The sequence below is a fragment of the Symphodus melops genome (genome assembly GCF_947650265.1).
Source record: "Symphodus melops genome assembly, chromosome: 1".
In the NCBI taxonomy this organism is placed as follows: Eukaryota; Metazoa; Chordata; class Actinopteri; order Labriformes; family Labridae; genus Symphodus; species Symphodus melops.
In genome coordinates, this window is record NC_136691.1 from 40591022 (window position 1) to 40615426 (window position 24405).

The 24405-nt window shown below is 39.1% G+C and overlaps 4 protein-coding genes across 5 annotated transcripts in view; 2 read left to right on the forward strand and 2 right to left on the reverse strand.

The window, feature by feature from the left end:
• Positions 1-24405, reverse strand: part of wdr54 (WD repeat domain 54) — a 60114-nt gene that overhangs the window by 23859 nt on the left and 11850 nt on the right. The gene's annotated exons all lie outside the window — the stretch shown is intronic.
• Positions 2580-8382, forward strand: LOC306829838 (aquaporin-3-like). The gene is made up of 6 exons (XM_079353009.1): positions 2580-2736; positions 5993-6119; positions 6312-6449; positions 6588-6703; positions 6803-7020; positions 7130-8382. The coding sequence occupies exons 1-6, from the start codon at positions 2629-2631 to the stop codon at positions 7347-7349; spliced, it is 927 nt and encodes a 308-aa protein (XP_079209135.1). The 5' UTR covers positions 2580-2628; the 3' UTR covers positions 7350-8382.
• LOC306826296 (uncharacterized protein) lies at positions 15651-23761 on the reverse strand. Of its 2 annotated transcripts, none has more exons than XM_079347496.1 (6): positions 23516-23761; positions 21030-21433; positions 20749-20902; positions 19185-19304; positions 17177-17267; positions 15651-15950 (listed from the first exon to the last, which is right to left on the reverse strand). In XM_079347496.1, exons 1-6 carry the CDS (start codon positions 23727-23729, stop codon positions 15752-15754), a joined length of 1182 nt encoding a protein of 393 aa, XP_079203622.1. In that variant the 5' UTR covers positions 23730-23761; the 3' UTR covers positions 15651-15751. The 2 variants fall into 2 exon arrangements, with proteins under 2 accessions (XP_079203622.1, XP_079203621.1); XM_079347495.1 differs by having other exon boundaries at positions 15651-15953; positions 23516-23759.
• Positions 22749-24405, forward strand: part of LOC306826192 (uncharacterized protein) — a 310981-nt gene continuing 309324 nt past the window's right edge. Inside the window, exon 1 of the mRNA XM_079347364.1 lies at positions 22749-22832. The gene's annotated coding sequence lies outside the window, so the exon portion shown is untranslated. The remainder of the gene's footprint in view (positions 22833-24405) is intronic.

Below are 24405 nucleotides of genomic sequence, written 5' to 3' on the forward strand. Positions count from 1 at the left end.
CACACAAAGTGATCGGGTTTTTTTGTGTAATTTTTACTGCATACTCTTCTATTTCTTTAAAACTCTCTTGATATGGATTATGTTGAACCCAGAGTCACTATTTCTCTTATGTCGTCTTAAAAGATGGGAGCGATTGGAACAGTGAGCCACACTTTTTCTGTGCTACTTGTTGGACTCTTGCATGTCTATAAAGTGCATAAATCCTCTGTTTCCAGAGCCTAGACAGTGAACATTGTCTCTGTTTGGCAAGAGGCAATGTGCCAAACTGTGATGTCTGTCAGACATATATCAATCTCTCTTCACCTGCCTGCGTCGCCCTTTCCTCCAACACCTAATGGAAAACAACTGTTAGCCTGGCACATGTGCGAGACAAACACATCTGGTAGACACATGGTACATCAATCACAATCATTATAAAGTTATAGGTGCCACTTCCTGTGAACCTCGGGCCCATGCAAATAATAAATAGAAAGTGTCAACAAATTTTAATAGTTTAGATTTTCTTTTTCTTTTCTTTTTTTAAGAACACAAATTTACATTGGTTTTAACACTTTCCCTTTATGTTTGTGGGTGCCAACGTTCTTTTTCTTCTCTCGTTTACTTAGTGGTGTCGGAGCCAAAGTGTTCCAGGAAAAGTTGTTTCAAACCATGTGGACCAAAAATCCTCTGGCCTTCGAGATGGGATTCCATCTAAAGAGGTTATCTGAATCACAGAGACAAAAACTAAGTAAACACACTAAATCTTTAAAGAAGATGACTTGAAGGGTCCTGGTTGAATTGAACGGCTTGCAAAAATATGCCAGTACAATTTTGGTCAAACAAGGCTTAAGGGTTTTAAAGTAATTCATCAGAGGAGTTTAGGCCCTGAGAATAAATCAGAAGATCAAGGTATAAAAATCCAATATGAATATTTTATAAGGTATTGAACTTTCCCTACCAGAAAAGAACCTGGATATGGGGTCAGACAAGTCTAACACCAAAGATAATGTCTCGATATGTTCAAGGTAAGAGCCAGAAATCACACCTGTGACATTGACTGACAGTGTTGGTTAATATTCACCACTTCAATATATATATAAACTCAGTCACCCATTTATTTGGTTACATGTTTAACATAACCATACCTGCGTAAACAATGACAAACTCCACAAACATCCTTTTACCGAAATTCCCATTAACGTAAACAGACGTCTCTCCTTGTCTGCCCTGCCCATCTCTTTACTGGCTACATTGAAACAGCGTGTGAGAAGCAGTTGCGCAACATTCATGACGCAGATCGTTGATTCCTGTGAGTGACATGACTCAAATTGCCTGGGGGTTCAGTGATGATACATGTAACATATCAATCAAAATTGTAACTATTGTTTTCCCACTGCTCTCACTGACATGTATTCTGCATACTGGGGAAAGGAAAATTTTTAACAAGAGGGATTTATTTAATCTGATTCAGCAATTGTGTCTTTAGACAGCAGGGATGTTATTTAAATGGGAATTTTTAAATGCAAAGAAATCTTCAGGTTAAATGCAAGAATCTTGTTCAGTTTTTTAAAACAAGTCATCTTTTTAGTTTTGTGTAAAAAATCATTCAGGTGATCCTTATTGAAAATGTGCTCCCCTTTTATGACAATATGGACATGGGGTGTACAGACAAAAGAAGTCTCCAAACAGAGTGCAGAAATGGTACACTGATTCCTAATATGATAGAGGCATGTCTGTGGACTTTTAAAACTGAAAGCGTTCTCACACCTCTATTGAAACCAGACAAAGAGGGTACAATATGCGGTGATGAAGTTTCAGTCAGAGGACAAAAGAACAGGTCAGAGAAATGAGGTGAGGGAAAGAAGTGTGTGAACCTGTGGGAATGAACCAGCAAGCACTGCAAACAGATACATCTAACCATGTATATTTTAGATCTGCTCTTATAGCATAACAGAGTGTCTTTAAAATGGATTTGGAATAGCACATGGTGCTACATTTATCATCTTCAAAAATGACTTTTTTTTTTTTGGAGTAAGGTAGACATAGAGGGGTATTTTATTTTCTGCATGGTCTAAGACATGTGCGATGAGGAAAGAGAGAGAGAGAAGTTAAATAAAGTGAATATGTGGAATCCTGAGTTTCATGTGGAAAATGTTCAAAGTTGGCAACGGGTAAACATGGATTTGTCAAGGGTTATAAATCAGGTCAGGAATCACTGGTTGAAGTAATATTTGAGTTTGTTAATCTGGAATGATCATAGTTTAGTCTGTGTCAATGTGTGTGTGTGTGTGTGTGTGTGTGTGTGTGTGTGTGTGTGTGTGTGTGTGTGTGTGTGTGTGTGTGTGTGTGTGTGAGAGAGAGAGAGAGAGAGAGAGAGAGAGAGAGAGAGAGAGAGCGTGTGAGATTGTATGTGTACGTGTGTTAGAGAAAGAGTGAGGACCGGAGACAAACCGGACTGGACTGTGAATCACAGGCAGGGAGGCGTGGCGCAGAGGGTGGGGCTGAGCCCAGTTTTGGCATAAATCCAGTCCAAGCCCATGTTGGCCCTATAAGAGGAGCCCACTCCACCCAGCTCCCCAGTCACTCAGGAAAAACCTACCTACCTACGCTGCTTGTCTTCTCAGTGTCATTAGCCTCCAGCAAGAAAACATGGGCAGACATAAGATGTATTTGGACAAACTGTCCCGGTTCTTCCAGATCCGTAACCTGCTGCTTCGCCAAGCCCTGGCAGAGTGTCTTGGAACCCTCATCCTTGTGGTAAGTGTGCTTTTCTTTCTAGTGTGTGATTGTGTATGTGTACATGCTTATGAAACCTTCATTACATCTTTCAATGCTGAGTTTGAACATGTTTTTTATTAACACATCTGAAAAGTTTCAATTGGAAAGTTGAAACAAGTTTTGAAAGAAAAAACACAATTTGTCCTATAACAGCTGACCTCTGTCCGACGGTTTTTTTTATTTCTCTTTATTTAGTGTCATTAATAACTCTCTTTATAACAACAAGTGTACCCTTTTTTTGACAGCTATTTTTAAAGAGCGATGAGTGATTGCAACAGAAAGTGCATGTTATGTTAAGGCCAGCCACAGACTTCAAAGTGACAAGTTAAGTATTTGACAAAGCCAGTGAACACACTAGAGGTGTGTAAATGAATACTTTCTTACAGGGACAAAGTGAGTTCAGAACAAACAGGCACTTGACAGGTTGTTAAAGACTTCATTCACAGTGGACCAAACCATATTTACTATCACACAATAACATTTACTCAGAGCTGGGATCCAGGATCCTAGAGCCCAGATCTCATGACATTTTATCATCACTTTACAGTGGTTGTAAGGATGGCTTATTTTAGACACCGTAACACAAACATCATCCACTTCTGATATAATAGTTGCTCAACATTCAACACAGCTGAAGTGAGAAAACCTGTTTCAATTAATGTTGGAACAATGTTGGGCAGGACAGATGGACACCTCTTTTGTTCTGGTAGCCTGCTAAAGTGATCCAGAAATATAAGAAACCTAACAGCTGGTATAAGTACCTGTATCATAAAAGGTATTTTTGGTCACTTTTTTTCTTAAAATTGGCACTTATACAGTTTATACTCAGAAAACGCAGCATTCAGCACAATGAACTCCTGTAATAGTTTGACATATACAATGTGGCTTAGTTATGTTTACAACGTTGTAGTTATGAACAAAGTTGGTAGAAACATGTTCCTTAAAATAAAGAGAGGTTGTTTTTTTTTAAATAAATGAGAATAATACAAAATGAATGGACATTCAATTTTCCCTCCGATGGAGCAACTCATAGGTAAACCATAAGTTCAAACAGTATAAATATCATACATGAAAATGTATGGCATAGTCACATTTTGTACACATGATTGATTGACTGAATCAAGACGTTAAGTATTTAAAATATGTGCTTTAAATCGTGATGTAACAGGAAGGTGTGGTTCAGTCATTTTTAAAGGTGACACATGTCGATGGCAGCGCTGGGAGTGTCAATGACAGAACAATTGACATCGAAGACATTGGTTTAAATAAAATTAAGTTGTTTAAACAAACATAACCAAACTCTCCCTTTGGGATGACGGCTGGATAAGATACATGTGAGGGTGTGCCTCTTTGTATGTCCTAACATAACACTTTAAACACTCCAGCACTGTCACGCTGTCAATAATCGTAGCAAGTCTTTAGCATCATGAAACAAGATGTGTCAGAATTCAGTTGAAGTTGTGTTTGTAAAATTTCAAAATTATGGACATGTATTGATTATCTTTTGGTATCTGTGCACTGTGCTGGTTTACATCCAGGCAGTAGAGCAGAGTCAGATGTTGATACATTTTTAACTGACATATCAATTCAGTTGCAACAGTCAACAAGGGCTATTAAATATTCCCTTAACAGGAACATATATGCTCTATAATGTCTTTGTTCATCTTCTGTAAGTGTTGTGTTAACCCTTCAGCGCACTCTCAACATGTGCACTGCAGTCTCTCTTTTTAAACCCTTTGTTGGGCTCAGTGTGGAGGCATCCAAGGCTCCTCATCCTGATTTTGAGAATTTTACAAAGGTTCTGATTTAGAGGCTGGTTTCAGGCCAGCAAATTCTCTTTCAGCTACTAAACAATACGCAAATGTGTGTCTCAGTAGGCCGACTTCTGCTGGTCCTTTTTTTATATAAGCTTCCCGACTGTGTTAAAAGGGAGTAGCTGCATGGATGCACGACCAGCTGAATCAGCCGTTTAAATGTTGGCTGAGGAAGTGTTATGCTGTTTTAACTAACTACACGATCCTGATAATTACACAGTAAGGTGCTTAAATCCTTAACAGAGTGAAAGGGGTGACTGGGTTTTTTTTTTTTTTTAAGTTTAGAGGTAGAAAAAACACTCAGTACTCCTAGATTAATGGTAGGATTTAAATGAGACCTTTCTCTTGAAATGCAATCTACACTTGGCACTTGCTCATGGTCTGTCATTTGCAGTCTGATACTTCTGGCATTAAGAAAAACTGGAAGTGAAACTTGTGATGTTTTATTGTTTGAACTCAAAGGCGCATTAAGGCAAAACGAGAGAAACAGTTCAGCATAATTCTGCCGATTTATAAAGGTCTTTTCCAGTCTTGACTGGCTCCATCAGGGGTGGAAAAGAGTTTAGACTGAGGCGAGTGATGATGAGCTTTCACCAGGCGCCAGTCCCACTGAGTGTGGTTCCCTACAGCTAACCTCAATTTGTGAGTACTGTGGTCTGAGTGAAAAGTAACAAGGCTTAAAGAGCAGCGGGCAAAGTATAGACCACACAGATTTCCTGAGGATACAAAGCGTACACAGTAATGTTACTAATGACACAGTACGAGGTATATATAGTATGATACCTGTGTGGCTATATTACTCCTTCATCTAAAGACAATTCAATATGTTTATCCATCTTCTTAAGACAAGTTGAGTCATGTTCTTGCACAAACACACATTTTCTCCTCTTCCGTCACAAAAGCGGAAAATACACTTAATTTTTTCCCCCATGCCAGACAAATGAGCTGGGTAGTTTAGCAGCTAAAGTTTCCTCCAATCAAGGTCAACACAGTGACCTTTCTGAGTATCCTGTACTCCAGTGTGTTGTTGTGAACAATAAAGCTCATTTAAATCTGAGTTGGAGTCATTGAAGGGATCTTTGTTTCATGGGTTTCAGTGATAATGATCACCATGCCCCCGCCTTGCACCTTGGCTTGCCCTTGATGGGCTGACAAAGCTCTGTATGGAAATATACAAGTTTGTTTGGTTTTTAAATGACATGAAGACAAAAAACACGGTTGGTGTTTGGTGCATAAAACTTTATACTTGGAGCGTTTCGAGCTCTAACCTGCAGAGTGCATATCTTTGGACCGCTTGTTGTAAAAAAAATCACATCATCATTACAATATTTGTCATCTCTAACAACGTAAACATCCAGTAAAATATAACGTACACATGTGGCAAAAGGGTGTAATCTTAATTCCTCTCTCTCTCTCTCCAGATGTTTGGCTGTGGTGCTGTGGCCCAGCTGGTGTTGAGTGGTGGTTCTCATGGCATGTTCCTTACAGTCAACTTTGCCTTCGGCTTTGCTGCCACCTTAGGTATCCTGGTCTGTGGCCAAGTATCAGGTAAACGTTTTTTTAATGAAACAATATTATCATGCAATATTTCTGTGGGGCAAAATTCCTTTACAAATGTTTAAATGTTTTCTATCTTAAATTGTTCTTTTTTCAGAATGAGTCTTTAGTATTGTGTGTATACTGACTTGGTTCTGTTGCACTAAATGTTCATAAATATACTGTCATTCTTTACATTTACAGGTGGCCATCTGAACCCTGCAGTGACCTTTGCCCTGTGTTTACTCGGAAGGGAGCGCTGGAGAAAGTTCCCCATGTTCTTCCTCTTTCAGACAATCGGTGCTTTCTTTGGAGCTGCTATCATTTTTGGCATGTACTACGGTAAGGAACCAAATGTAAAAAAAAAAAAAAAAGTTTTGATGATTCTTTACACAATATGTCAAACATGTATTTTTCGTAGGGTCTATGGAACCAGTCTGTGCTCAATGGTTAATGATATATTTTGGCTTATCTCTTCAGATGCATTGTGGGATCATCCTGGATGCTTCAATGTTACCGGACCTAAGGCCACAGCGGGAATTTTTGCTACCTACCCTGGAAAACATCTAACACTTGTTAATGGATTTTTTGATCAGGTACTCTTTTGAAATACACTTAATTTGAGTTCTACGTATTTATATAAATTATATATCTCAGTTGTCCAACTCACAATTTTATCTTCAATCCTTCCCTAGATAATTGGCACAGCAGCACTAATAGTTTGCATTCTGGCCATTGTGGATCCATACAACAACTCCATTCCCCAGGGACTGGAGGCCTTCACTGTGGGATTTGTGGTTCTGGTTATTGGACTGTCGATGGGCTTTAACTCTGGTTATGCTGTCAATCCTGCCAGAGACCTCGGACCACGTATTTTCACCGCAATAGCTGGCTGGGGCAGTGAAGTTTTCACGTAAGTGCTGGTTAATAATCTTGATTCTTTGATAAATTGTATATCCAAATGTGAGTTATAACTCGGAAAGCCCTCAGAATCCTAAGTATCCTCCTCTCTTGCTCCTCAGGGTTAGAAAAGGCTGGTTCCTGGTGCCTGTGTTCGCCCCGTTCCTCGGCACCATCATCGGCGTGATGATTTACCAGCTGATGGTCGGCTTCCATCAGGAGGGAGAATATCGGGACAGTAAGTGCGCAGAGGAGGAGAACGTGCGCCTTACCAACGTCAATGCCAACACAAACGACAACGCCAACACCAACCCCAAAGAACCAACCAAAGAAATGTACTGAGTGTGTTAGAGACCTTCAGTTACACATGCACATTATGTAAATAGCAACACAAACCACAATATCCTTCCAACCACGACTGGCTTCTTTTTAAATGTTTTTACAGCTGTTGGGATATTTCCCAAGAAAGCTGGGATTTGGTGAAAACTGGCCACTATCATCATTATCATGTATTTGTATTATATTGTAGACTAATGATTGTGTAAAAGTGCAGAGGAGAGAAACACAAGTTTAAAAACAAAGAATTACATTAATTCTATTTAGAGAGGAACATTTGGATCTTAGTGTCTGTAACACTCCAGTTTTAACAGTATTGTATGCATTATACTAATATACAGTAGTTGTGTATAGCCTTTTATACTTTTAGATAAAGTAGATGTATTTAGATATGACAGATGTGTGTCTTTCCCGAACAATTTCTATTGATTATGTTCGTCCAGAATCTTTCAATGTTAGTCCTTAAATCTACCAAAAATCTGGAAATTAAAATGTTACAATTCTTCCCAGGAGTTAGAATATTCTTCAGAGAATATCTACTCAAAATGAATATTGTGTATTTAAGGTTCATTTAATGAAATGATGCAATGATACAGGGCTACACCAACGTTGGGCCTGTTGCTTAGAGCAAACAAATGTTTGTGAAGTAACATCTTTGCCACAGCATTCTTAACTTCACAGCTGCCATTTAAGAGCAGCTATATAAGGGCTGCTGTATTTTGAAATAGACTCTCGGCATTTTTAAAAGTCCCTTGAAACTTGATCTCATACCCTTTCTGTGGTATAGTTTCCTCTTTAAAAGTATCATATCTGTGTAAAAGAAAAATGACAGTTTGATTTTTTTCTGTGTGAATCACCATGTTATCGTTTCAGAAGTTACTGAAATATAAAACATATATGCCTTTAAATGTGTCTGTATCTTATGACTGACCCCACAGAGAGGTGCTAGACTGGACTGTGAGCTCCTTGTCTGTAGGTTGAGGAAGATGTTTTTGTACTGATACAATAAAGTTCTGTTTTTTATTGTTGTACAAATGTGGATCATGTTTCACTCTTTTTAAGCTACTGTGTTGTTTGCCAAATATGCTTCCCGTTTCTTGTGCGGGGGCGGGAGTGTGATGGGCTGGGCAAGATTTGTTTTCCTGGAGAACTGTGGATTGTGGATTTACAAAAGATGTAGTAGAAATTGATCAATGTTTCAACTAGAATGAGCGTTTGGTCAGGTAAAACAAGTAAAAACACTCAACCTCAAGTGTTCATCTCTCCGTCAACTTTTTATTAGGCGCAAACAAATCTTAACCAAAGTTCAGATGAGAATATTATGTTCAGGTCAAATTTAGAAAAAGTGGGGAACTATAGATTATTTTTAATATTCTTGTCTTGTGTATATGTATTTGATTGATGGCATAAATACTTCAACAGTGCTTGCTAAGCAGGAATTTAATTATGATTTCATGTCTCCAAATGGAGACCATTTCCCTCATTATGCAGTGCACAGCGGAAATTTCCAAATCCATTTAGAGACTTCCAAGCACAACCACAGACCAGAACTGGGCCATCGTCCTTCATTGCATAGATCTCTTTAAATCTGCCCTTCATGTTCTTAAGTTCTAGTCCATCTTCCTTTATACACAAAAAAATGCAGGCTTTATCCAGCTTAATACACCAACTTAACTAATGTTACATTTTTGAAAAGAGTTTAAGAACTATTGTTGGAAAGGCAAATCTGGTCTTGCAGAATCTGGATCTGGGAAGACCGGTATGACTAAGATGGTCTACACAATGGTTCCAACAGGCCTTAGCAGGTCATCTTGGGTGTGTGGAAAGGATAACTGACTGAAGTCCCCACTGAAAACTCACATGACCCCGTTGTCATAACAGACAGGATTATATAATAGTATAACATTGGCATTGTAATGACAAATGGAGATTTACATTTCATTTGTATTGAAGCCAAATCACAGTGCCCTAAAGATCTTTGTAAATTTTAGACATTATGTCAAGGAGTGATCACTTAACTTGGCCTTCAACAGAGGAATATGTGTATCTTGGTGTTTAAAGTAAGTTATAAAGAAATATGACCAAGGTACCTTTAATGCTGTTAAATGAAAAGTTCTTCTAAGCTCTATGGGGCTTAATGTTACCTTCTGAACACTGTTGTTTTGCTGGCCAACATCTGCCATGTTTTGATTTACTCTCACTTCTTTCATAAGTGCCATTTTCAGCTACAATATGCAGCTGTTTTCACCTTTCACACAACCACCAGATAGAAACTATAATGAATTGAATACAGCAGCCCATTTATTATGAGAAGAGGTCAATCATTTGTCAGGAGTTAGAGACCATAAACCGAGCTTTAAGAAAAAAAAATAGAGAAGATATTTGGCTTGAATTTGCCAGTTAGAAAAAACCTTTTTATCCAAATGAATGATTATGGTGCTCTGAATTAATTGTTGACAGCAGATTTAAGATACATTTCACTGATTTAAGCCAACCTATTTGAATGCAGTGTTACTAATCTAAAATGATTAAAAGACAGAAAATGAAATGTAAGGAAATTTCACAAATGGGGCCTTTTAGTTGTCCGTTTGATGGACAGCGGCTGGCAGGCTGTCATGAATTTAACAAACAAGATACAAGGTAAACATTCTCATGTTGATATTGTTGCCTGCATGTCACTGGCAGACATCGTGTTGTTAGAGCAATGGAGAAAGGAAGCTGTAGATGTACAGCTGTAGACTTGTTAAATGAATTCACATTTAAACTTATGCACCAAAAATAATCAAATAAAGTTACTCACTGTTTATCTGAATGTGACATTTTTCTGTTGGGTATGCAAACATAAAATGATGGTAATTAAATGAAAAAGACGTAATGTCTCATTAGAATTAAGACAAATGCAAAAGTCTAGAAATATTTTGGAGGCTTATCAGCTGTTAAACAGTCTGCAAATAATGGACTGAAAAACAGCAGAACCAGCTATATGGCTCTTTAAAGAACTCTTCCAAGCAGCTCTCACCAGCCTTATGTCTGTGGACATGTGTTTTCTATCATGAGCTGCATGGCGAGGGGCAGCATGCTGCCTGAGGCTTCAGTGGAATTCTACGATTAAATAGATCAGTTTTGATGTGTTATGGCTCTGTAAGATATTGCTTTGTCAAATTTTAGCCTTTTACATTCCTGAAATATCATTGTTACATAGCCTTTACGAACAAGCCTGGAGTTATCCATACGTCTTTGCCACATTTATGGAACCTTATTTAACTGCAAAAAAAATGTGAGCTTTATATTATAACTACTACATTTCACGTGTCTTACCCAATGCTGCCCAAAACTGCCAATAAGACTACTATTACATATCCACAACAAACACAAAGAAAACTCTGCTTGTTTGGGCATGTAGAAGGCTTCACAAAAAGAACAAAGATGTGAAATTTCAGATTAATCACATGGGCAAGGCACCTTCGCTTCTAACTTTACAGATTAAATCAGGAAGAGTACCTAGATCCCACGGTTTGTAAAAGAAGGCCTCTTCTTCCCAAACGCGAGTGTTTTTACATATAAATTGCGCAAGACCTTCAAAAACACATATCAAGTATTTGCCTTCTTCACAGGATGTGGTATTGAGTACACCTGTAAAATCTCCATTATATCCCCTAAACCAGGTTGCTCATGCCATAGTCTCTTCAAAGCATGTGCCCCTGGATAGATTTCAGCATTGTATAACACACACTGTTCACTGGGGTGGGGGGTGGGGGGTTAAGCTCCTCTGCCATCTTCAGAACATATACGGTACATGATTACAAAAAGGTCTGGTCTACAAGAGGTGAAGTGCCTGAAGTTCAAACAACTTTCACTCTTTGTTTTTGTAAAGCTCTTAAATGTATCTCGCAGTGGTATGGGGTCTCTGGTCCAGACAGGAACTTAATGGCCTGTTTTGTTTTGCATAGTATTAAACACCTGAGGGTTAGAGCCAGCCAAATGTGCAGACCATGTGTGATAACAGCCATGTTTACTGTGAAGCTGCATTGAGAATCAGCAACAGCTTCATCACAAACGTCAGTAGCTTAACTTTGACGGCCTTCCATGGAGAACAATTCTTGGATTGAACAAGCAAGCCACGAATTGCGAGGCAGGGATTCAATCTTTAATACCAACATAAACATTAACACCACAGATACACACATCATCAAAATATTTTTTTGTAAATTAAAATAAAATAACTTTTTACCAACAAAGCAAATTCATAAATTGAACGAATCAGAAACCCTCACCAAGGCAGCCATTTTTCGTTGTTTTTCCTTCCCTTTGTGTTTTTGTCTTTTTGCAGCATCAAACAAAAGTATATTGAAATTCAGCGAGAAGTTCTTGGCAGGGAAACAGTCAAATATCAATTATAATACACATAACATGTCTGCCCATAATCATCAACCATGCAGTGATAAATCAAACATTTCCTGCATTCTTTGAACCAACAATCAACTACAAAACATTTTAACACTTTTCCTTCCAACAGATATTATCCAATTCAAATTACCACATTGGGTTACCCCAACATATTATTTGACCGAAGCACCATCATAAGACGCCTGCAATGTCAGCCAAAGTTATATAGAACAGGCATGTATCAGCCCCAAGCATTCCTGCTTCTCTGTCCTCCATGTGGGGAGAGGAGGTGCACATTCTTCAACTACTTTAAGATATAATTGTCATTCTGGTTTGTTTAATTACAAACTTGTAAAAAAGCTCATTCACATCTAAATTTGGCTTTTAACGGATAAAAAAAGGAAAAAGAAAGAAGAACCACGGCAGCAATGGCTATGGTGTTTAATGTGTTAGAGTTTGTGTCAGTATATCAACTTACTGCTTACTTAAAGCTCAGTGATTATTTGTTACGTAAATAATCACTGATCTGACCAACCTTTGCAGGCAACTGATCCTTACTAAGCTACAGAGCCCAGGAGGTGACCTGAACAGGTGTGTTTTATAACTTGCCACACGCTTTCTAAAAACACCCACTGGGATCCTTACTAACAACAGCGTTTTTTGTTTTTTTTAACTTACAACATTCAGGGGCATCTTTGAAAAATATATAATTTCCTTTATCATGTTCCATTAATGACTGCCATGAAGGTGACACACATGCTCACAAGATGTCTGCAAGTCAATCTTTGAATTTAATTGAAGAGTCACAATGTAATGCTCGAAAGGAAATAAGAGGAAGCTTATAAATCCACAGTCCTTTGAACACATCTGTGTATTCTTCCTTTTCTGTCTTTCCTTTTGTTTTTCCCCTCCATCCACTTTTCTTTTTTTTTTTTTTTTTACACAAAAATGTCCTTTACACCACAATGCCAAGGCGTCTTGTTTTGTTTTCTTACTGGTTTTGTCTGTACTTGTAACTTTTCTGCAGTGTGGAGTGAAGGTCAAGGCAGCTTTCTGAATTCTTCCTCATCTCATTTAAAGAGAACAAATTGCAACCTTGAGCTTCCTTTGGGTCAATATTAAAGATTTTTCCTGAATAGCATTATTTTGTGACAGTTATGTGTCTCTATCACATAAATGATGAATGATGAATGCCATTTTCTGTTTCTTGGTCAGCTGTTTTTTTTCAGTTAGGGGACAAGCATTTGCAAGAAATTTCTGTTCTATTATGTAACTATAGGTAACAAATCCCTTCTTGGCACGACAAGAAAGGAGTTGAAACATCATACACACTGCATCAGAAACTTTCGCAAATGGACTGATCTGTTGATTCCACCGTGAAGCTGATATTAGTCACGTTAACCACCGGGCCACTTACCGTACTGAGAATGCTGAGTCAGTCCTCTCACACCTCTTATTCATACGTGTCACTCCCACTGTTCTCTGCCTCACCTGAACGACAGCAGGTCTGTGCACATACAGAGCAGCCTGGTGGTGTCTTTAGAAAGTGAGACATTTTACTTTTGTTTTATTTTTGCGCAATATTCCTCCATACTAGAATGAAAGAAAATGATGGGAATGCGGTGAAATGACTTCAGCTTTCAGGGTGTGAGTGTGTTTATGTGATACAAATGGAAGAAAAGGACAGTTTAGTGAATTGCAGGTAAACAATGGTAGGGTAATGGCTATGGCTAAAAGGAAAACCCTTTAAATATGGACACTAATCATTGTGTGCCAACTTTACAAAAGGGAAAAAGGGTCTTTAAGGTATGATGAAACCATTGTCTAAATAGCAAGTGTCTTAAACAGGTTTTCATCAACAATATTGAGTCTAAAAAAGAAAATAACTAACCTGTTGTTTTTCACCATGTGTGAGGATGTGGTCTGAAGCAGTGTGGCACATTTTCAGGGTGCTGTATGTTGCTCATTAAACTTTGTAGCCTTTCATTATTCTAAACATGAGCAACAGGGGAGACGGGGTGTCAGCTCCACATTTGGTGGGGGGTTTTTTCTCCAAAAAAAAATGCTCATTAAACAGTTACATAGAACAGAGGCAAAACAGCTGATGCAAACAGACGGACTTTTTCAGTCTTTCCTTTTAAAAGTGTCATGTTTGAACGAAGATCTGCCTCCAGTTAAAATAAAGGACAGAACAAATTAACCTGCCAAACAACCCATGGCCTATCCCCAAAACAAAGCAACACGCTTTGGTTTTTGTGTTGTAAACACACTCATCCTGCTGTGAAGTTTCCTTGCCACAGGGAAATGCAATTTTCTCTGGAAGCCTAATCAACACCATCAGCGTCATTTCAACAGAACCTGTGATCGGAGCGTTCCTACAGAGTGTACAAGGTCATCATTATAAAGTGTGCTTTTGTCAGCAAGATTCTTCTTCCCACGCAGAACAATAGAAACTTTACATAATAGATTATATGTCATAAAAAAGCAGTGCACATTTATGTGTAAATCTCATTTATTAGCCGATTCAATGTAAAAAAATATTTTTGTTAGGAAACTAAGAAATACACCACATATTGGCTCTCTACAAGGTTATTATACAGATGCAGAGAAAAGAAAATGTTTAGCTCTAAGAAGCATCATATGACCTGATTGACAAATTAGAAAATAATGTTTCCAATAATGGACGCTAGTGCATATTGTTAAGTCAAACGGTCATACAAACATTGTAAATAAACAGTCAAGTTCAAGTCAGTAGTATAATCATGATATTCAACATTCTTTACCATGGGACTTTAACAAATGCAAAAAAACTCCTAAAAAGCCTGATATCTCCCAGAGGAGAAAGAAGTACAGAAATATTATACTTCCACTGCTGCACAGTGCATAGACATGTATACATGCGACCACTACGATTGACGCGCAGATAATGAAACGGCTGCACTACACTGTCTGTTCACCGGTATGTTGTCCACCGCCCTCTTCAGTCTGATACAGTAGGTCAGGAGAATAGCCGGAGCTGTCCTCCCAAAATTATCTGGATATTTTCAGGAGTGAATATGTGAAAGTGGCTACACTGTCAAAATCAAAGCAAAGTGCATTTAATAGAAACACTACAAGTAATTCTGTTAGAATGATAGCAAAACATAAGCTTACATAACAACATATACATTTCATAGTTGTGATAATGCATGTAGGTGTAACGATGAATTCTGTTAAGAAATAAACTTTACCTAAGTTCACCGAGTTAATATACACACAGTATTGTCCTGTCATTACAGGGGTGAGGGTGTGGTTTGATATCTGTCATCTGTGCGTTTGTTATCATACTTTATTAATACATAGTGTAATGAAAGAAGTACAATGTTTAATGATAACTCAAAGAGCTGTTAAAATGTTCTGTACTGCCTTTCCAATTCTTCAATATCAAGCAAAAATCCTTGCTCAAAAGCCCAGCACAAACAGTCTGACATTAAGGTTGAACATATCTCAGTTGAGGCCTTGGCAAACAAAAAGAAGTTTCCCAAGTATTTATCCAAGTAAAGGCCTAATATATTGGATGCTTTGTGAGGCCTTGAATGGTACTTTGAGTCAAACATTTTCTGAATGCTTAAACGTTAATTTTACAGACCAAGAAGCAAACACTTAAATCTCCAAAAGCGGCAGTCAGGACTCAGTATTATTAAAAAACTGAAAGTCCAGCTTCTGCTCGTCTTTTCTTTTCTGGCAGCTTCATGACAGCTTTGATCTTTCCTGTGGCAGCTAAGCCTCACTGACACAGTTGCGATACTGATCCATGAAATTTCAATTTTATGAAACAGCTTGGTAACACTGGTGAAAAGAGTCTGAAAATAAACAAAACATAACCTTATTTTGCCTTTTTGTTTTTCACCTTTTCCTCTTTACCACAGACTCTCCGTGGAACACCTTCAGGAGCTTTTATGCACGAGACATATAAATACAAACATACACATGGAAGCTTGCATGTTTGCACAAACTATAACAAATCTAAACTTATAACACTTTCAGGCTTCGTACAGTGGAGTAACAGTACCGTCCTTCCACTGAATCAGGATTTCTCCTCGTTGTAAAGTGGGGGTGGAGTGGGGGAGACGCATGGCGTGCTCTGTCAGCGGGGCTCTTTCATTGGGCACCGGGGATCCAGGTACACTCATCTCTTGCCGAGGAGTGTATGACTTCAGAACACACACCACCTTCTTCCTTCTGCTGCCGCATATCAGAAAAAAGAAAAAACAGAAAGTGGGTGGAAGTACAACGCTTCACTTTGTACTTAAGCTGTATTTATTATTAGGGCCAATATTTGTACTTGTCCCAATTCTCTGGTCAGTTTTCAGGGCTTTCCACAAGCGCTGGCTGTCAGCCAAACAGTCATTCACCTAATGACAGCAGACTACTTTTTGCCATTGTTGATTCTGATATGACGCTCTTCCAAACACACTCTTGCTCTCTCTCTCTCCCAGTGGAGAGCAATACATCTCAATAGTCTATCATTGCATTAATATTCAACATCCTAACGCATCTTAGTCAAATCAAGTTCTCACTTTAACAGGGCAACATTTTAGTGCGTGATAGAAAATCTCCCAAGTACTGCAATACACAGCAACGGGCGCATTTTGATTATATATATATATATATAAACAACATTAAGGTAAAACAGAGCTACTAAACCCTCACTGAGGCAGGGAGATAGATAATAGCGCCCAAGAATATTTAAACTATCTGGAGACTGCATTAAAAATGCACTTAATTCAACAGTGTATCTACTTAAAATAACTGCTCGGCTACCTAAAGTACAGCCCATCTAAAATCTTTTATCAGCTGACCTTATTTGAAAAAAACACCTAATTCCCATTCGCAAAAATCCCCTGACTGATGAAGGAATCTGGTAAACAAACTTAATAGATATAAAACATCATAATACTACTGCAATGTTAGAGTCTTTGAAATGTACCAGAAACAACAGACTTTGGGCTTATGTAGACAAAATCTTTCTCTTGGGCCATAAACACCCATAGCTGGCTTTTATTTCCCACTGGCTGAGTACTCCATACGTCTGAAAGCCCTGAGTTTCTATCATTTAGATAGACTTGTCTAAGAAATATTATTTTCATTGTAGTTCAATCATGTTTGGATTATTATTAAGTTGTGGTTATTGGATCTTGGCCTTCAACATGCAGAGCTTTATCAGCCTATACAACAGATTAGCTGCTGCTCAAAACATATAGTTATGTATTTTCAGTATACCTTTGTTCTTTCCACCAATCCACTAAAGTGTATCTAATTTACAATACGCAAATTCTAGTGGAACTTGGCCAGTTTTACTATTTAAATGATCTACTTCTATGAAAAATAATATTTGTTAGGTTAGTCAACTAACTCAATTCAACTTGCTGCCTTTTCTAAAGTACGTTGTGTGTTAAAGCACTCACCTATTGGAGTAAACATTGAGGATAAGAATCACAGTGCCCAGGACCAGAGCCAAAGAGCTGAGTACCAACATTGTTATCTTCCAGCCCATGCCTTAAACAAATGAACACAATAAAGACCAAGCAAGACATCATTCATTAGATCCTTTGAACGATTTGTGACATTTCTCTAAAGACTCTGTTGGTTCAAACAAAAGCCTATGACTCCTTTAGACATATACTCAACAAAAATATAAACGCAACACTTTTGTTTTTGCTCCCATTTGTCATGAGATGGACTCAAAGATCTAAAATTCATTCCAGATACACAATATTACCATTTCTCTCAAACATTGTTCATAAATCTGTCTAAATGTGTGATAGTGAGCACTTTTGCTTTGCTGAGACAATCCATCCCACCTCACAGGTGTGCCACATCAAGATGCTCATCAGACACCATGATTAGTGCATAGGTGTACCTTAGACTGTCCACAATAAAAGGCCACCCTGAAATGTGCAGTTTTTGCTTTATTGAGGGTCTGGGGACTCAGAACCAGTCAGTATCTGGTGTGACCACCATTTGCCTCATGCAGTGCAACACATCTTCTTCGCATAGAGTTTATCAGATTGTCAATTGTGGCCTGTGGAATGTTGGTCCACTCCTCTTCAATGGCTGTGCGAAGTTGCTGGATATTAGTGGGAACTGGTACGCGCTGTCGTATACGCCGGTCAAGCACATCCCAAACATGCTCAATGGGTGACATGTCCGGTGAGTATGCTGGCCATGCAAGAACTGGGACATTTTCAGCTTCCAAGAATTGTGTACAGATCCTTGCAACATGGGGCCGTGCATTATCTTGCTGAAACATGAGGTGATGTTCATGGATGTATGGCACAACAATGGGCCTCAGGATCTCATCACGGTATCTCTGTGCATTCAAAATGCCATCAATAAAATGCACCTGTGTTCTTCGTCCATAACAGATGCCTGCCCATACCATAACCCCACCACCACCATGGGCCACTCGATCCACAACATTGACATCAGCAAAGCGCTCACCCACACGACGCCACACACGCTGTCTGCCATCTGCCCTGAACAATGTAAACCGAGATTCATCCGTGAAGAGAACACCTCTCCAACGTGCCAGACGCCATCGAATGTGAGCATTTGCCCACTCAAGTCTGTTACGGCGACGATCTGGAGTCAGGTTAAGACCCCGATGAGGACGACGAGCATGCAGTTGAGCTTCCCTGAGACGGTTTCTGACAGTTTGTGCAGAAATTCTTTGGTTATGCAAACCAATTGTTTCAGCAGCTGTCTGAGTAGCTGGTCTCAGACGATCTTGGAGGTGAACCTGCTGGATGTGGAGGTCCTGGGCTGGTGTGGTTACACGTGGTCTGCGGTTGTGAGGCCGGTTGGATGTACTGCCATATTCTCTGAAACGCCTTTGGAGACGGCTTATGGTGGAGAAATGAACATTCAATGCCCGAGCAACAGATCTGGTTGACATTCCTGCTGTCAGCATGCCAATTGCACGCTCCCTCAATGCTTGCGCCATCTGTGGCATTTTGCTGTGAGACAAAACTGCACATTTCAGAGTGGCCTTTTATTGTGGACAGTCTAAGGTACACCTATGCACTAATCATGGTGTCTGATGAGCATCTTGATGTGGCACACCTGTGAGGTGGGATGGATTGTCTCAGCAAAGCAAAAGTGCTCACTATCACACATTTAGACAGATTTATGAACAATGTTTGAGAGAAATGGTAATATTGTGTATCTGGAATGAATTTTAGATCTTTGAGTCCATCTCATGACAAATGGGAGCAAAAACAAAAGTGTTGCGTTTATATTTTTGTTGAGTGTAGTTTTAAAAACACCAACGGCAAACAATGTCCTCGAATTCTTGGTCATCTATCTCCCCCTAGTGGTGGAAAAAGGATAAGGTTTATGTTCAATACGGAAGGTTGTTAAGGCCTGTCATAAAGGATCCATTAAGTCTTTTATATATTACAGTTTATCATTTACCATAGTCCATGCTGAAGAAGATCATGGTGGGATCAACAGGAGTTTTGGTGCTCACGGAAGAAACAGAGTCCTCTTTTGTAGAATGTGTTTGTGTAACCTCAGTGCCTGTTATACCTTCAACTTAAGGACAAGGAGGAAAAAAAACAAATCAAATACAGCTCATTTTAAAAATGATGATGTACACTAAACAACATAGGCTAGGATTTATTTTCCCTGACTATAAAACCAGGGGAGAACAAAACCCACACACACATACTGTACATTTCATGTTTTAGCCAGAGACAATTTTTGATCGAGGACGCGGTTGGCCTGTTTGTCTATCCTCTGCAGTGAAAAGGAAATTACATCATGCAGGCTTACTTAGACTAGCAAGAAGGCAAAATGAATTAGCACTGCCATGACTTGACATGTCACAGCGATGCTGTTTCATACCATGGTTCTTCCAGAAACCAGGAAAATATTGATCAGGCACAAGAGCACTTAGCTAAATTAGATCCTCAGGGTGCAGCAGGCATGTGGTAATCTAATCTCCTGACCGCAGCACAAAACATCTTTGTACTGATATTTTCTTTGCAGCACAAAGATTTTTAAAATCATAAAAAAATGCAGAGCCTGACCGATTCAATCTGCTAATACCAGCCAATGTTATACATCACGTGACTATTGGCTTCAGCTAATGTAATCTCATATATCCTCTGATATGACGTGATTTTTTTCACCAGTGACATCTTCATTTGAGTTTCATTGCGTGACACTAGCAGTTCTCTCTCAGGCCGGCACCAGCAGAGTGCTAATTTACAACAAAGATCATCACTCTCCAGAGTGTCAAGCATCAATGCACGTACATGCCCAGTTACTTTCGAGACTGACCATTGTCTTCATATGCCATTTTCTGTTTCAATTTGATTTTCAGTTGTCTTTTTGAAGACTTTAATCACCACTAGTGTGTATGTTTTTTTTATTGCAACCAATATTAATTTCTCATGAACCCTCAAAATTGTGTGCTAGAATCATGTAATTGATCATAAGCTTGTACAGTGCTGTGGTCACTACTTTAAACTCTCAAAGTTGTGCTTGAGTATGTTACTTATATTCACATGACATCAATTCAGCTTCAGGATTTTGAAATTTAGAATTGTGTGACACCTGACAGCATTCTTTTTCTATATACATTTATGGTATTTACGGTCGGTCATCTTCCAACTGGAAGGTTGGGGGTTCAATCCCCCAGCTCCTGTGGCCACGTCTGATGTGTCTATATTCTAGATGCTTAACCCCAAGTCACTCCCGCTGCTTCGTTGGCAGAGTAGAAATGTGTAGGAAATGGATTGATTTATACTGATGGCCACTTTACATACAATATACACAATATCACATATAATTAATTATAAACCAGGTCATACATTATTACAATTTCATTTTTAATTACAGTTTTCTGTTAGACATGATTGTAACTAAAGGCCTGGTCCTTTAAGCATTTAAATGTGACTTAGAATAGAGTTACATATTGATGGAAGACAGCATTCAGTAAATTACTGATAGGAAGATACATTCAGGTCCTCACCTGGTTCAGCCTGCTGTTGTACATCTGACACTGTACTTGAAAAAATTCCTGGCTCTGAAGATTTCTCTTGATGATGGATAGTTTGGTGGTGGTTAAGTTTGCTCTCTCTCCCATCACACAGTGTCTGGTTATCAAGAGTCCGCCACCTGCTGCCCTGTTTGGAAAGGGAAGTGAAACAAAAGAACATCAAGCATTAGTATATGTACTAACCTATAATTATTAAGTAAAATTACAACACACATTTAATAGCAACTCTTGTTTGATTTCTCAAATAGTCGTACCTGCTTATGTTCCCTTGAAAGGAAGACCAAAGTGGATTCTTGTGTGGCACTAAGGTGCAGTCCCCGCCCTGTCAGAGTTAAGTGTCCTTTCTTTGAACAGGACCATGATTGGCTCATTGCCTCTCTGTCCTTTTCCACCACTGGCACTTCATCTCCAGTCGCATGTCTTTCAGCATGAAAGATGCAGGACTGCAGATGGACACCTTCGTACTGCTCTGCCGGGGCAGTCAAACACTCCCCAGTGCGCTGACTCCGGAGAGCCTGACTCTCTGGGGGCCAATGCCATTGCTGTAGGGCTGAATATGTGCTGCAATCACCCAGAGAAACTCTACCTCCAAAGCTTCCTTCTTGCACCTGCAGGCATTTCCCGAGCAGCTTGTTCTGGACTTGAAACCCATATGTTTCTGTGGAGGGGACATTAAATTTTTTCATTAAATTGTTACCATAAATCTTATCTCAAAACTATAAACCCTTCTTGCTGTATCAAAAGGAATCTTCTTCACTGTGCAAATGTGAAATCGTACAAGTGCTCGAAGATACGAACAAGACAAAACAGGAGTAAAAACTAAAACATAAAATGGTATCTTTACCATTAGTCTATAGACTTCAACAAATAAAGACATTACGAAACATTAACAAATAATAATACATAGGATACAAGAAGAAAAAGAAGATAGAGAGATAGAGAGAGAGAGAGAGAACTTCTCCTATGGTGGACTTGAGGGAGAAGAGAGAATTGATCAGGGTGAACTGTAGTGTGTGAGACTTTTTACCCATGAATGCGTTGATGTGTGTTTTATTGTTGTGGTGAGAAAGGTGAGGGTTTATATTCATGTTCTAGGGTGAGGGGCTGCAGCAGGGCTTTTTAAGGTCAAAGGTCAACTGCTGGTGATTTAAGGGTTGGGTGAAGGGAGAGGCTGATGGTACCATCCCAGAATGCAGGCCTGCTCGTGGTGCCTATAGTCTCTAAAAGTACTATGGGAGGTAGAGCCTTTAGTTACCAGGCACCGCTCCTTTGGAATCGTCTACCAGTCGGGGTCCAGGAGGCAGACACACTAGGTACTTTTAAGAATAGACTTAAAACTTTTATTTTTGATAAATCTTATAGTTAGGGCTGGCTTAGGACCAGCTCATAGTTATGCTGCTATAGGCCTAGACTACCGGGGGAACTGGCACCAGGATCTTTTATCTCTCTCTCCCTCTTTCTCTCCCAGCTTCATATCTTATTACTGCTTGTCACTATCTTTATATTCTAAGCTCTCCTTTTTCTGGGAGCTCCTGAGCTCTCTTAGGTTCCTTGGGACTGTTGGTGAGGATGGCCTGCCCAAACAACCCCCCCCCCCCCCCCCCAGCCCCCAAACCTATCCTATTCTTCTTTCTGCATCTTGTCCCATCTCCCCCATCCCATTTCAAGCCCAGCACAGTTTAGCAGATGGCTGTTCCGTCATGAGCCCGGGTCTGCTGAAGATTTCTGCCTGTTAAAAGGAAGTTTTTTCTTGCCACGCTATGACGGATTAAGCTGGGCTCTTGTAATATAGCCATAAGTAAGGTCCTTTACCTGCTTTTTGTAAACATAACGATGAGCATGGTCTTGTTACCTGCTCTTTCGTTAATGTTAACAGACAAACAGTAAGGTCCTTTACCTGCTTTTGTAAAGTGTCTCGAGATAACGCCTGTTATGAATTGACGCTATATAAATAAAGATTGATTGATTGATTGATTTGTCTGCGGTCAGAGGCCACAACAGGAGCCCCCGGACCCCGAGGAAAGGACTTGCCATTTGCAGGACCCAGCCAGCTTAAGGTTTGCACAGTACTCTTCCAAAATAATGAATGCAGCCTATAATAACACTGACATTTACATGCCATCTATGGAAACAAAAGACTATCAACTGCTTTGACCAACTACTGGTGAGTTGTCTGTGTGTAGTAGTCTAATACTGGAGTTTAGATTACATGAAAACAACAGAAAATGCAGAGATACGAATACAGCTGTCACTTATTTTAACCTTAAATTGTACACATCTTAACACTATGCTCCTATCGTCACACAACAGAAGCAGAAAACTCCTTCATAGGCCTCATGCAAAACTTTTTCTGCAAATTAAGAAGCCTACAATAAGTATCAACATAACTATCTTGGAGAAAATCCAGTTTTAGCTGTTAGGCTTAACAACTAAGTTCATGTATTCAATCTTTAGCTGACAAAGTGTGTTTAAATCCATGTTTATGTTAGCACAGTTTGTTTTGTTTTGCTGCAGAGATGACGAACGTTATGCTAACGATGCTAGTTCAACGTTAACGCCAACTTGTCTGGTCACTTTGGTTTCAGAATGAACTACATTTATATGCGTTTTTTCCCACTTTCAGTAGTTGTGTCGTGTCTTATAGTTATAGTATACATCATCACACCACATACCGCAAACATAAAGTGCATTTACATTTGCCGAATTGGCACATTTACTTTACATTTAATTTGGACCTTACCTTTAAAAAGAAGGATTAAGAGCAAACAGGCAGGCGACAGAGCTCGTCCCATCGTGATGGCTTTGCTCGGTACTGATAGTTTTAGGTCTCCTGTGACAATGCTGAGAGCATGAAAACTGCAGCAGGAGCAAGTGCAAGTGGGCGGAGAGAAGTTTCTGCTACCTCCCTCTGTGCAGCCATCACTTTGGATATATAGAGGGAGGGAAACATGCATTCATCCAAGTAGATAGACTTGACATTCTTTGTCTGCATTTACGTGAAAATGCTCTGTCTTTATTGCGAAGGAAGAAAAGCAACAGTGTAGGATCGTTTGGTTGTTATGAAAGTTCCCACACAACTGGTGTCATTGTTTGCACACTGTTCCCTGAGGTCTTTACTGTTTTCCATATCTGTTTTGTTCATTTTTTTTTTTTAATTTTAAATCTGTGAGCCATTGTATACATTCCATAACATTCCTTGTTTCCCACTAAAACAGGCCAGTGTGTTTACAACCGATGTGCTACAACTGCATGGACTACCAATTAGATTTTAAGAGCATAAATCTGTTATAAGGAGAAAACAGTGTTCCAGGCTGAATAGGATTTCCCAGTCGTTACTGTGAGGAATGGGACAGCTTTTGGGGGCCAGCATGGTCACATGATGTTTTTTTTTCTCTTAAATGATGCACCAGATAGTATCTTTAAGGCCTAACTAAAAAGGCAAAAAATAAGTAGATTTGGTGAAATGTTAATCTCAAATGAACTATTTTTATTTAAGACATTTTATATATCAGATGATATAAGATAAGAAAGGTTTAGAATAACTTGCCTTTGCAAACGTCTGTTGATTTAAAAAAATATATTTATTTGAAGCTTGCACACCAGAAAATAAATATAGCAGTGACTATGAAT